At 37.0% G+C, this 13,470-nt stretch overlaps 1 protein-coding gene across 4 annotated transcripts in view; it reads right to left on the bottom strand.

Annotated features, from left to right (window-relative positions):
- The window catches only part of LOC127647069 ((E3-independent) E2 ubiquitin-conjugating enzyme-like), a 119,593-nt gene that overhangs the window by 90,074 nt on the left and 16,049 nt on the right, over positions 1–13,470 (bottom strand). For 3 of the 4 annotated variants that reach the window (XM_052131143.1, XM_052131145.1, XM_052131147.1), the window contains exons 2-10: positions 10,027–10,086; positions 8,393–8,503; positions 5,648–5,745; positions 5,345–5,408; positions 5,028–5,171; positions 3,399–3,508; positions 3,031–3,175; positions 2,722–2,824; positions 1,941–2,256 (exon numbers count right to left, since the gene is read on the bottom strand). In XM_052131143.1, coding sequence (XP_051987103.1) covers positions 1,941–2,256; positions 2,722–2,824; positions 3,031–3,175; positions 3,399–3,508; positions 5,028–5,171; positions 5,345–5,408; positions 5,648–5,745; positions 8,393–8,503; positions 10,027–10,086 — 1,151 coding nt within the window. The remainder of the gene's footprint in view (positions 1–1,940; positions 2,257–2,721; positions 2,825–3,030; positions 3,176–3,398; positions 3,509–5,027; positions 5,172–5,344; positions 5,409–5,647; positions 5,746–8,392; positions 8,504–10,026; positions 10,087–13,470) is intronic. The other variant, XM_052131146.1, reaches the window with a different exon arrangement.

Genomic DNA, 13,470 nt, shown 5'->3' with positions numbered 1-13,470 from the left:
TTTTATTGACACTTGAACAGAGGTAGGTTTTGTCAAAAACAACATTTCGGACAAAAAGCTGAGAAAAAGGCATTTTTATCAAACAAGTGCTTTAGTATTAGTATGGTGTTCCACTTCACGTTTGAGACGATCGCAGTCTGTTTCTTTGATCAAAGAGTTGCGTACTCTTTCAAAACATGCGCGCGAGTCTTTCTTACTGTATACCACCTAAAACACGGATACCCGGAAAATTCCGTGTTTGGCGAGGAAGCGTTTTTTCATAAAACCCAGAAAATTCCGTGTTTGGCGGGGAAAGAGTTGATGATTTATGTCAAGTGTCAGAAGTACTGAAATTAGTGTTGTATGCTGATGCCACTAATATTTTTTGCTCTGGCATTGATCTTCAGTTGCTAGTACAGGAGACAAATAAGGAATTAAAGAAGATTAAATTATGGTTTGATACTAATAAATTATCATTAAATTTAAAGAAAACTAAATTAATGATGTTTGGTAATGGTCGAAATAATTTACAAATTGAAATAAAGTTGGATGGCGTGAACATTGAAAAGGTTGTTGAAATAAAATTTTTAGGAGTCATAATTGACAATAAAGGGAACTGGAAACCTCACATTAGTCATGTTAGGAGTAAGGTTTCTAGGAGTATAGCAATAATTGGGAGAGCAAGGCAAGTTCTAAATCAGAAGTCGTTACGAACGCTCTATTGCTCATTAGTTTTGCCATATCTTATTGTGTAGAAATGTGGGGAAATAACTACATCACAACAGTTCAGCCAATTGTCATTTTACAGAAGAGAGCTTTAAGGATCATTCATGGGGCAGGTTATAGGGATCATACCAATACATATTTTAAGGATTCCAAATTACTAAAATGTAATGATTTGGTAGATTTACAGACTGTGCAAATTCTATATAGGGCAAAGGGTAATGATTTACCTCAAAATGTACAAAAGATATTTATTCGGAGAGGAGGAGGACATGGGTTGAGAGGAAAACTAAATTTCATACTTCTACCATAATGGAAGTATGAAATTTAGTTTTCCTCTCAACCCATGTCCTCCTTCTCTCCGAATAAATATCTTTTGTACATAGTAGGAAGAAAAGTTTTTGTGTTTCCATACAAGGGGTGAAACTGTGGAACAATTTAAATGAGAAGCTTAAGGAATGTCCAAATATAAAACAATTTAGGAAACGATTTAAAGAAAAGATTTTTGAACGTTATAAAAATGAAGAAAAATGAGTTGGTTAAGTTAGAAATTTTTGTTGCAAGAATAGTTTATAAATGTATGATGAAATACGAGCTTGTGTTTTGAAAAAATAAATTAAATAAAATAAAAATAAATAAATAAATAAATAAAAATAAGTGGATAATACCAAAGAAAGTAAATTAATGTATTAAGAGTTGAAAGAGGGGGTGGGAATCAATAAGTGTGAAACTTTATCCCACTCCTTTTCAAGCAGCGAAGTTATATTTGTTTGAAGTTTTATTTGTTTGATCAATAGTGTAATTCTTGATTATTGTTGTATGTGGTAAATATTGTACATTTTTATTATTGTATGCTTGAAATTAAAAAAAAAAATAAAAAAAAAGCTCTTGTTTTTGTGCAGTGTTCGATTGACAGAGGTTAGAGGTGGTGCGTCGCTGCTGTCAGCTATGCATCAAGAAGGATTAGCATTTACACCTCAAATGCGATGTGGTCACATGTGTTTTTGAATACCTCTATATGTGGACTTTGTGATCCGAACACAAAACTTTTTGTACCCCATTTACACCTGTATTTAGCACTGACAACACGTGATCGGGTCATCCAAAGCACATCTTAATACCAGGTGTAAACGGGGTCAAATGTCGATCACTGAAAGCAGGACTGAGAATCCCTGATATAAAAACACAATCACACAGGGCATGAGTTACTACCAATATATGTTTGCAGATTTCATCACCTGTCTCCTGGTTTAAACTCGCGAGAAATCTTCATCCTCTTCTTCTTGTGCTTTCTCTTAAGATTTCGTATGGAAAGGGGGATACTCTTCTTCCGGGTCAGGCCACTCTGCATTGACGCTGTAGAGCTTGCAGAGGAAGTGATGGAGCTGGTATCATCTGTGTCATCCCCTGCCTCCTCATCTGACTCTTGCTCCCCCAGTTGAGTCCACTGTCCCTCCTCCAGATCATCTGGGCACAGAACGGGACCATTGTTGGGGCAACATGGAGTGGAGCTGTCATCAGGACAGTCTTTTCCCTGCATTGACCTCTCCTCACCTGTAGAATAAGACATGGGCAGTGCACTTTTAAAAACCTTTTAAAAAAAATGTGTTTAACAAAACAAGATTTAAAGGTGCTGTTTCTGCACCATTTGAGGTACCAAATATGATCACAAAGATAAATACTGTTTCCAGATATGTTTCCCAAACACTTCCCCATCTTCTATTGTGTGGATAAACAAGCAATCCCACCCGAAACATTTGGCATTGGAAGTGGGCCACCTGCAAGCACCTTTCTGATTGGCAAACACACACACTCAAGCCTAGGGCTGTCACAGATACAAGTGTTCAGGAGCTTTCAAAAATAAATTATTAATTAAATCCCACTTACAGCAGTTTTAAAGACATGGACAAAATGCAAATATTCAAGCAGCACATTTAAACAATGATTTCAAGTACCATAATGACATGTATGATGTTGATTTAATCCAGTTTAGTTTGTGGTATTTAAAGAACAAAGTACCTTTAGTGTTGTCCACTTTCTCTGTTGTCTGAAAGCTTTTATTTTGAGTGCCTGAATTTTCTGTTATTTTCTTTCCTGGTTCCTTTTTAAACATTCTTTTTAACTGCAGCAATGAAATAAATCAACAAAATGGTCAAACAGGAAAAGGAATTAAAATAACCAAAACATTATTTTTAGTTGTTGTGAAATACCTCTTTGCTCATTGATCAAACTGACTGATCAAATTATTATTTGACTGATCAAATTATTATTTAACGGCACAAAAGCATCTTTAAAAACGTAATCTTGTTACAGCCAAATCATCCATACCTTTTGAACAACAGGGTCCTCAGGGGTCCCCTCTGGCCCCTCACAGGTGATGCGTGTGGTTTCACTACTATTGGCAGGAAACACGTATATGGCCCTCTCTCCCAGCTGCCTCTGAGCGTGATCAAAGTAGCCCAGTCTCTTCACTCTGATCGTTAGAGACAGATGTCAGAAAATTATTAAAACATGTGAATGAAAGAGTCTAGAAAAGCAGTAGGAACTTGTCTTAAGTGCTGTCAAGCAGATGTGAATCACACTTTAAACACTCAGGTTAAAGTGTCTTGTGTAAACACTTCTGTTCCCTATGCACCTAGGCTGTAATGTGCTATAAATTATCATTGCTGAACAGCAGTAAGGGAAGCTACTTGTACCTGCCAAGGTTCTCCTGTGTGATGGTTGATGGTGGTGGGAAGACACTGTCTGGTCCTTTTGTAGAGTAACTTTTTGTAATCCATTTCACCTTTAGCTCCACCACCTGGACCTGCAATTGTACATAGATTAAGAGCTATATCACCTTTCAGAAATGTAACTGGAGAGGTGAACAACTAAAACATAGAAAAATATTGCATAAGTAGCATTTTCTTGTTTATTTGTAGGGCTGGGTGACGTAGCTAAAATTAATATATAAGATCAATATTTTTTATTAGCATTTTAACAATATTCAACATGCATATTAATATTAATGTATTTGCTCTAAAAATATTTTTCTCTAACCAGACGAGCCATAATTTTAACCATATCCAGTGATAAGCTTATGTTCAATGATACGGAAATAAACTATAAATAACAAGGAAGGATCGTGAAACTAGTCCAATGACACAATTTTTTTTTTTTATTAAATGGATTAAAATCATTGCAATGTTCTAGATGCAAATTTATAGCAAGTATCCATCTTATTTTTCAGCGTAACTAGGGGGCCACCATTATGAACCTTGAATGTGGACCTTTTCCAGAATAATCCACCTCCAGCCATTTCAGCAATACAATAATACTAATTGATACTGATTTTGTATTGCAGACTGCCAATACATGTGATTGCATTATTATCTTTTATTATTATTTTCATAAACACATTAGTTTGGAGCACAAATAGTATTACAGTTAATCGCATTTTGCTATTGTTTTATTGCACACAGTTGCTCAGGCAGAATGAATGAGAGATCAGGCACTGAAATGCTCGCTCCATCTTTCACGGCAACCACAAACTGTACACAACTAGGAAAGAGGAGAAGGAGAGGGAGAGAGAGAGAGAGAGAGAGAGAGAGAGAGAGAGAGAGAGAGAGAGAGAGAGAGAGAGAGAGAGAGAGAGAGAGAGAGAGAGAGAGAGAGCAGAAAACCGCTGGGAAAATGCTGCTTTAACTTTCTTTGCAGCAAAACTGCATCTCGTTTCATCTTGGCAAAATAATAAATGCAATATTCTATCCATACTTGTCAGAGAGCATTCTCTCTTTCTTGTATGCTGTGTATAGTAAACAGACACGCCAATCTCACATTCAGTATGCCTTATGAAACGTCGCCTTTGGAAATAAAGGCATCATCGGAGGTTATGCAGGTAAATGTAAATTTACACAGAGACATGAAAATACTGCATCGTCATGCTCTCAGTAAAGAAGCAGATTTTATTATGGTCTCTTCAACACAACACACAGCAACAAGTGAATGATATACTTATTCTTTTACTATAAATGCTGACGTTAGAAAATCACCCGACACTAGGACATTACTCTGCTGTGCATCTTGTAGTTGTGTGATAGTTTATAAGCCCATGTCACTAAATTCTAGTATTATTATCTTTCTAGTTTTTACACTGCAGTCAATGACAGTGGAACTTTCTCACACTTGCCAGAAATGAAACCGCTTGCTTACTTCAGCATTACAAAATAAGGTGGATATTGTGAATGTGAAATATTGCCCAGGTCTAGATAGCTGCACTAATCACAACAAACTAATTTCATCACAGAACTATTATCTAAATTTGAGAATGAAAACTTTTGTCTTACCTCCTCCACAACAACCCTGAATTTGCTTTTCTTACTGAGAACTGGCTTAATACCATAAAGCCACTGCACATTAGAGAAAATCTTCGAGGGCCCAATTAAAGCCTGGCCTGGGTAAAACCCATATGCATCATCAAAGAACAAACCCTGGAAAAAGGACAGAGCAACACATACTAACAAACAACAGTAGTAAAAAGCTTTTAGACCAATCAAATTAATATATACTATACAGAGCCAAAAAATTAGCAATTGTGACAGATTAAACAATATCAAAGATAACTGAATATGCAAAGACATGAATACGAATTCTGAACACATACCACATCGCTAATGTGAGGGTAAATATCGTAGAGTTTGGCACAGTCCTCCTCACTCATAGAACACCTACAGTCAAAATAAAACATCACATTACATACAATACACATGAGTACACGTGAAATCACAAAAATCTCATTAAATTATGTAACAATCAGATCAATTAAGGCATTTTTTTTTTTTATTCTCTGCTGGTTATTCGCACTTAAATAAGATCAAGTTAAAATGTATAGCATCATGCATGTAAAACCGCATGACCCACACTGAAATGAACTCATATTGAAGTGAGGATGGTGTTATCACATTACCGTGCTCCATTGGAAAGCTTCACAATGATTTGGATGCTGAGATCATATACCTTTCCCAGCCAGAAGTCATAAACAATGTAGTCACCATACATAAATGACTGCAGACAGGTACAGAACACATAAATAGTTTAACTATTTATTAGTCATCCATTATGACACTTATCCAGAGTGACTTAAAAGTACAGCACATACAGTGATGTGAAAAAGTATTTATATCCTGATTTCTTCTATTTTTGTGTATTTTTCAATACCAAATAGTTTTAGATCTTCAAACGAGATATAACAAACCAAAAGCAACTGGAGTAAACACAAAATACAGCTTTCAAATATATATATTTTTAATTTAAGCAAAAAAGTTATCCAACACATTTTTCACCCATGTGAAAAACGAACTGCCCCCTTAAACTTAATAGTTAGTTGTGCCACTTTTAGCAGCAGAAACTGCAACCAAATGCTTCCGATAACTGGTGATTAGTCTTTCACAATGCTGTGGTGGAATGTTGGCACACTCTTCTTTGCAGAACTGCTTTAGTTCAGCCACATTGGATGGTTTGAGCATGAACTGGCTGTTTAATGTCCTGCCACAGCATCTCAATTGGGTTCAAGTCAGGACTATGAATGGCTCAAAAGAAGCTAAATTCAAGTTTTTCAAATGGCCAAGTCAGAGGTGGATTTACTCCTATGCTTTGGATCATTGTCTTGCTGCATAACACAGTTGCGCTTAAGCTTCAACTCATGGACTGATGACCAGACAATCTCCTTTAGGATTTATTGGTAGAGAACAGAATTCATGTTTCCCTCAATTATTGCAAGTTGCCTGGCCCTGAAGCAACAAAGCATTCCCACACCATGGAATTCTGTGTTTGATTACACCAGATGTAACGGGACCCCTGTCTTCCAAAATGTCATGAACAGTGACCTTTATTGATGCAAGAGTGGTCTGCAGTTCATTGGATGCTATCTTTGGATTTATTGTGACTTACTGGCTGTGCTTTGGAAGGTCGGCCACTTCTGGGAAGGTTCACTTCTGTGCCAAGTTTTTTTTTTTTATTTGGAGATAATGGCTCTCAATGTGGTTCTTTGGAGTCCCAGAACCTTTGAAATAGCTTTGTAACCCTCAGACTGATGTATTTCAATCACCTTTTCCCCTCATCATTTCTGGAATTTTTTTTGACCTTGGCATAGTGTGCTACTGGATGAGACCTTTCAGCTAACTTCATGCTGCTGAAAAAGTTCTATTTAGGTGTTGATTTGATTGAACAGGATTGGCAGTAATCAGGCCTGGGTGTGTCTAGTCCAGCTGAACCCAATCATGAATGCGGTTTCATAGATTGCCTTTGTTTTATGTTACATTTTGTTTATATTTTTGAAACAATTTAGTATGAGATACACAAAAACAGAAGAAATCAAAATGGGGGCAAAAACCTTTTCACAGAACTGAATTAAAGGTTCAGTCTCCTTGGAGTAACCTGAGGTTAAGTGCCTTGCTCAATAGCACAATTGTAATGGGGCAACACAATAACCTAGACCTTTACATGGTTTGAATCAACAAACCTTGGGTTACCAACATCCCACTAACAGCAGGAATGAGTGACTCTATTGAGGCCTTAAGGGGGGAAAAATATCAGGTTTGATGTACTGAAATACAGTTTATCTGAATTGTTGTTTGTAGTCTATGACACTAACCCCACCTTAACCTGTTGATACGCAATTTCACCACACTCGGGAGTGACGTCACTCAGCTTACATTTACAATATAATTTACTGTCTATAAATGTAATGTTAACAAATTATACTTCTTTTCTAAGGGTTCAACATTGATATCTGATCTGTTTCACAATAGCAACGCTCCAGAAACAGCAATTTAGTTATTTGTGCCAGGAGTAAAAATGAAAACATGCAATATCAAAACGGGACTTCATACCTTTGTTATGAAAACGCGATCGCCAGATGAATCCAGTTTGCCACACTTGGGTCAATTGTCCATGACAAGCGTTCATTGAAAAACATCCAATAGCACTTTTTGTCCATAAAAGTGCTAAATCTGGGAAATATTTATATATTCTCCATTGTTTACATGAGATCTCGCCTGAAAGATTTACCCTTCATCAGCGTTATTCAACAAACTACGCAATCTGAGCAGCATTCATGTTGTAAAAGTGTATATAAACTTATATATTAGTCACATAAACAAAATGAGCATGTCTACAAAGTCGATTTTTAAAAATTTAAAAATGTGACGTAGCTTTCATAATAGCAAAGGTGTGCAGTCAGGTTTTGTCATCTTGAAAGGCAGAGCCTTAATTTTACTCTGTACACGGCAGCGTTTTTTGTTAGATCATCTTCAAATTTTAAACGTAATTTCTGGGTTGTCTTGGCACTTTTATTCGTTTTTTTAGATTATAAAAACATGTTCAGCACAAAATATTTCCATTATTATAAACTTCAGCTTCGCTAACTTTAATAAATAACAACATATTTTAATTATGATACTTGTGAAATAAAACCCAAACTGTCTTATTTTAAAAGATACTACAACTGTGTCCATACTCCAAAGGGTCCAGTAAATGCAACCATTTAAGTTCAGGTATGTCATTTTCATGGTTTGTGCTCAAAAAGGGGGTGCGTATCAACAGGTTAAATAATATTCAGTAATTGAGCAGAGCTTTAACTGGGTTTTCAACTGCTTTCTCTTTTGGAAAAAAAATCATACTGCATCAAAAGGAAAGATGTAGACAAACTCACCCAGATGTGCTGCAGGTCTTTGCTTTTAACAGGATAAAGAACACAGTTGGTTCCTACAAGCTTCACTGCACATTTAGAGTTTATGTTGGTCACAATGCCACACTGTTTATCCTACAGAATCAGAGAACACACATTTAGCCACAACTAAAGCCACCATCATAAACATTACGCCATGCCTGCAAAAACATTATGGTTTCTATTAGAGCTGTCATTAACCTGTTAATGCATGCGATTAAATTTAAAATGTTTAACACGTTATTTTTAGACGCATTCACATTGACATTTTCTGATTCTGACATTTTATTCAGCTCCGTATGTGTTCTGAACATTTGTTGGAGTAGGGAGGAAACTTTGCAATGTGTCCGGAGTCATTACACTCACGCACAAACCACAAACACACACAACAGCGATCCGGTGTCAGTGATCAAGTGATGGAGAAAGGACCACCTAACACTATTTGTTGTACAGAACAAACCCAAATAAGACAGAAATAAAGTACTTTGCAGTCTCTGTAGGGTGCAATTATACTACCACAGAAGCCTGTCATGTCTTTACTATTACCAAAATGCCAAAACACACGATTTATTGGCAATGGCAATAACAACAAAACCTAGCTTGTTGGAGTTCTCCCACGGAGGGTCTGTCGACAGTGCTCAAAAGTTAAATAATTTCAACTGTGAACCCGTGGCCACCATATTTCCAAGCGTCGGCTAATGATTACAGGACAATTCAGATGTATCATTATGTAGACAGTGTCAGCATTAAAAGCAGAACAATGCAGGGCTTTTCATGTGGAGTTCAAAGAAGCATTTGACACCCTGACACAAATCATATGCATTCCATATCTAAAGAGGATAGCCACAGCCTGCCAGCCAATAAATATTGTGGAAGATGAGGGTTTAAGAGATAAAATGTGCATTGCAATAAATATGCAACCTATGAGTACTAGTTCTTCTAGTTCTAGTAAATCAACCTCCCATTTAGAATTTGGGAAACATTTAATGTTACTTGAAATGGTGTGATTTTAGTGCATTTCTATCTTAATACTGTGGAATAATTTGTTTGGAAAATGTTAATCAAGTATTATTGTTACATATTGTTTTTTCCTTTTCTAAGAAGGAAATACATGCATTTTGACAGGAAAAGTAGTATATATAGTAAAATTTCAGCACTTTCAAAACTTAACTACGAACAATTGTGTGATTAATTGCAATGAAAAAATGTAAATCGACTGACAGCAATAATTTCTATACTACAATAATTTCTACATGACAGGGTTTATAGGCATATTACATTTATGTACAGTTAAATCCAATTTTCTTTACTTGTTTTATGTTTGGCGAGTAATCAACAGGCCCACACAGAATCTGTGCACACAGAACTCTGCAGAAAGCTCTACAGACTTCTGCAGTTCTACACATCCCCCACCCCTTGTTTTTGTTTATTAAAAATGTTGTTAAATTTGTTTATTCAACTACCAATAGGTGTAGCTCTTGCTCAGCTGTGTATAGATCCATTCCACAGAATTTCTCCAAAAATCAGTAAGCAAAATTGTAAGCAATTTCCATGGCAATTAAAAATTTGTTGTGAGCTCTCTTTAAATGCAAGTAATAAGTGATTAAAAAAACACTTACATTTGAGTTCATTCGCCGGACAAAGTCTCTAGGCATAATAGATCGATCTTCAAGTTTCAGCTACAACATCAAGACAGAAAGTACAAGAGAGAGGAAGAGAGAGAGAAAATTGAATTTTATTGTAAAAATATTCAAAAAAAAGTTATTTTTAGCCAAACATCAAAAAACAGTCACAAATTCATTAATAAGCATATTCCACCCTAAGGCGATATGCCACCAACCTCCTAAACATGCATACTGTATTTACTGCACCTACACCAGCATCTTCTTTTTCATTGTTTTTCAAACTGCTATCTTTGCAGTACCAGATAACTTAAGTATAACAAACATATTTTTCCATCTAGCGGAGCATTTTGACCCAAAAATAAACAGATGAAATGAAAAAGCTTAACTCAAAGAAGTAAACCATTGAGTAAAAGGAAAAAAGATCAAACAGCCATGTGCATTGCAAAACTAGAAGAAAAACTGATTTAATCTCAGTGCAGAAAGGACAACCCACCTCAACACTAGGATCAATATGCACCACATGTCTGTTTGTAGCTATAATTCAGTGTACAACACTCCACTGGAGGTCACCTGTCTGCTTGCCAATTGGACATTTGTACAGGAAATGCCAGTTAACTTTGGGGGAAGAATCCATGCCAAAAACTCATTGGACACCTTTTACACAGGTGACAGAGAGCTTTTTCCCCACTGACAAATCATCCAATCGAGGGATCTTAACCCTCTGGGGTCGACGGACGCGCCGGCGCATCCTGCAGGGCTCTACAGTGCCAGTGTTTCACTCGCATTTGCCCCTAAAATTAGATATGTGCGAACCGGAAAAACTATTTACGAGCACAGTGTGCAAATTAAGATTACAAATGGAGTTTTCTGTGATGACGCTGTCCAGTCAGAGAGAGAAAGGTGAACAATGGAATAAAAGTAGCGGTATAGGCGACATCGCATGTTATTTTAAGCAAAATAGAGACGTGTAGAAAGAGGAATTTGGCGAGGGGGATTCGCAAGGTTCAACTAATGAAGTCTCTTCACAAGGTTTACCTGAGACGGCTAACGTTAGGGATGCTGAAAACAATGTTAGCGAAGCTACCGTGACCCCAGCTGTCACTTCAACGTCCACTGTAGTCGGTGGAGGGAGAACATATAGATTCAATGCAAATTGGCTCAAAATGTTCCCATGGCTAGAGTTCGAAAACATCATCATGTTCTGCAAATATTGGAGAGGGCAGAAACAGGTGGGCATCTCGTCAGGAAACCCGCATCTGAAATAATGATGGGTCGTTTGCGAATGAGTCGGCTCTTGTAGGTGAACGTTGGGATATCAGAATCTATTTATAAAAATATTTAAAAACAAATTAAGACACAAATAATCAAAAGATTTAAAAATAATGAAAAAACAAATTGAATAATATAGGCCTCAATGCTCAAGCGCACACATTATTTCCTGACTGTCCGCTCAGACTAAAAGCCTCACCTGTTTTTCCTGTCAATCACACACGCAGTGTCAACCAATGAACCAAAAGATGCGTGAGGGAGGGCGGAGCCAACTTATACTGTTCAGATCAGAGGCGGCGGCAGCCGATTTTGCCAGGGCTTCAGCCCCGAATGTTTTGAGTGTAGCCCCGAATGCATTTTGAAAAGTTGACTGACAAATATGAAACCGGACAAAAGCCTATGTAAACCCCCGAAATCATAAGTTGCCTTATTTCATTGTGCTTTGGCTTTGCACATACTGCATACAGCCTGTAAAAATAGACATAGGCATTATCTAGCCTATAGAATAAGTTCCTTTGCCGTCGGTAGCCTATGGGTGACACCGTTTCTTCCTCTCTGTTGAATATGCAGCAGGTAGGGGAGGAGCTTGCACAGTCGTTGACATCAACTAACGTTACTTAGTGGCGAGTTAACAGCAGTTAGCAGGAAAGACAGCAAAAATGAAGCAAATGAGGCTTTGGGGATTTTTCCGAAAGAAGTCAGTGGGTAAGAATTCACATAAAGGGTCTACTTTTATTCTCATTATAACAACAAAACCTTGTGCTTTTGTAAAAAATAAAACAAAAAGGGTGTGCTTTTCAGCCATCTCTGTGTCTGCGAGAAACAAATATGTAATCTATATGAAACAAAGCGATGTACAATTTCTCCTGGCTCTGCTGGCTCTGCTGTCATCTATCCACGTTGCAATTGAGCAAATGTATTAAAAGTTTCACTTGAATCGCAATCGAGTCTATGCATTTTAATATTATAATAAAACATTGGCATTGACCTTTAAAAAAAAATTATAAATAAATGGGCTACCCCATTATACCCTATAATAGCCTGTTAAATTTGTACTCAATGTGTACCTGGACCAGGCAGGCCCAGAGCTTGTTTAACTAGTGATTTAGACTAGCTGTGTGTGGATTTATTTAATCTAATGACCTTAAATAGTGATGTGTGCCAGCCAGGTCTGGCTTTGGCTTACCTTGTTGAAGATGCGCTTCTATGTGTCAAGGCCAAAAGCACACCTTACCATCAAAGCATGTGAGCAGATTGGAGAGAGTTGTCACTCGTGTGTGATCGGTCAACTCCAGCGCTCAAGTTCAAAAGTCATCGCTCCACTCCTTGCTCACAAGCGCTCATGAGCTAGAGCGATGTTGGAGCGGAGTGGCATGAAATGAGAAAGAAATTAAGCATAATTTCCTTGTCAACATTCTTGTTTATTTTTTGCATCAGGTACAAAAAGAAAATCCTTCTTTATATTGGTATATGACCTAATATTTCTAGGCGCAAATAGCAACTGCACAAACAATGCCTTGACATAGGCTACATTAAAAAAAATAAACTTGTTCTCTCTGCCCTATTTGGACGTGTTTATTGGAGATGTGGGATCTTTTACCGATCTAACGCTCAGTAAAAAATAACCCGTTATATTTATCCCATGCAAATTTACATGTTGGAAAAAAGCAAGTGAATCTGTACTGTTTAGCCTGTGAACCCTTTATCTCATTGTTTCTTAAGGTTACCAAGTGTCTGAAGTGGATGTTGGTCAAGACACCACAAAATGTAAGGCTCCTTTCAAAACTCTAATCTAATGCTGGCTGATGGGTTTCAACAGATGCAAGAGAAACAAACGAGCATAATTTGTTATTAATTGATTTGTTTCTAGGTTTTTAATTCAAGAGTGTGCTGTACGATTATTGGTTTGCTAATGTAACCAGTTGAGTTGCATTTTGCCAGATTTTCAAATCAATTTCTTCTAATAATCCCAGATACATTTGAACATGTTTAATACTTCATAACTAATCAGCACAGCCAAAATAGCATAAATGTTCTGATTGATCAGTTACTTGTGACAGCCATGGGTAAATGCAGTCGACACTCATCTCTGTGATTTGTACATACATAGCTTATCCCATGCAAATTGATGGTAAACCTTACAGACGTCCACGGTAGCCTAATAAAATT

Source organism: Xyrauchen texanus, chromosome 7, assembly GCF_025860055.1.
Source record: "Xyrauchen texanus isolate HMW12.3.18 chromosome 7, RBS_HiC_50CHRs, whole genome shotgun sequence".
In the NCBI taxonomy this organism is placed as follows: domain Eukaryota; kingdom Metazoa; phylum Chordata; class Actinopteri; order Cypriniformes; family Catostomidae; genus Xyrauchen; species Xyrauchen texanus.
The sequence above is the reverse complement of the archived record's forward strand: the minus strand, read 5'-3'. Positions and strand labels throughout refer to the sequence as shown.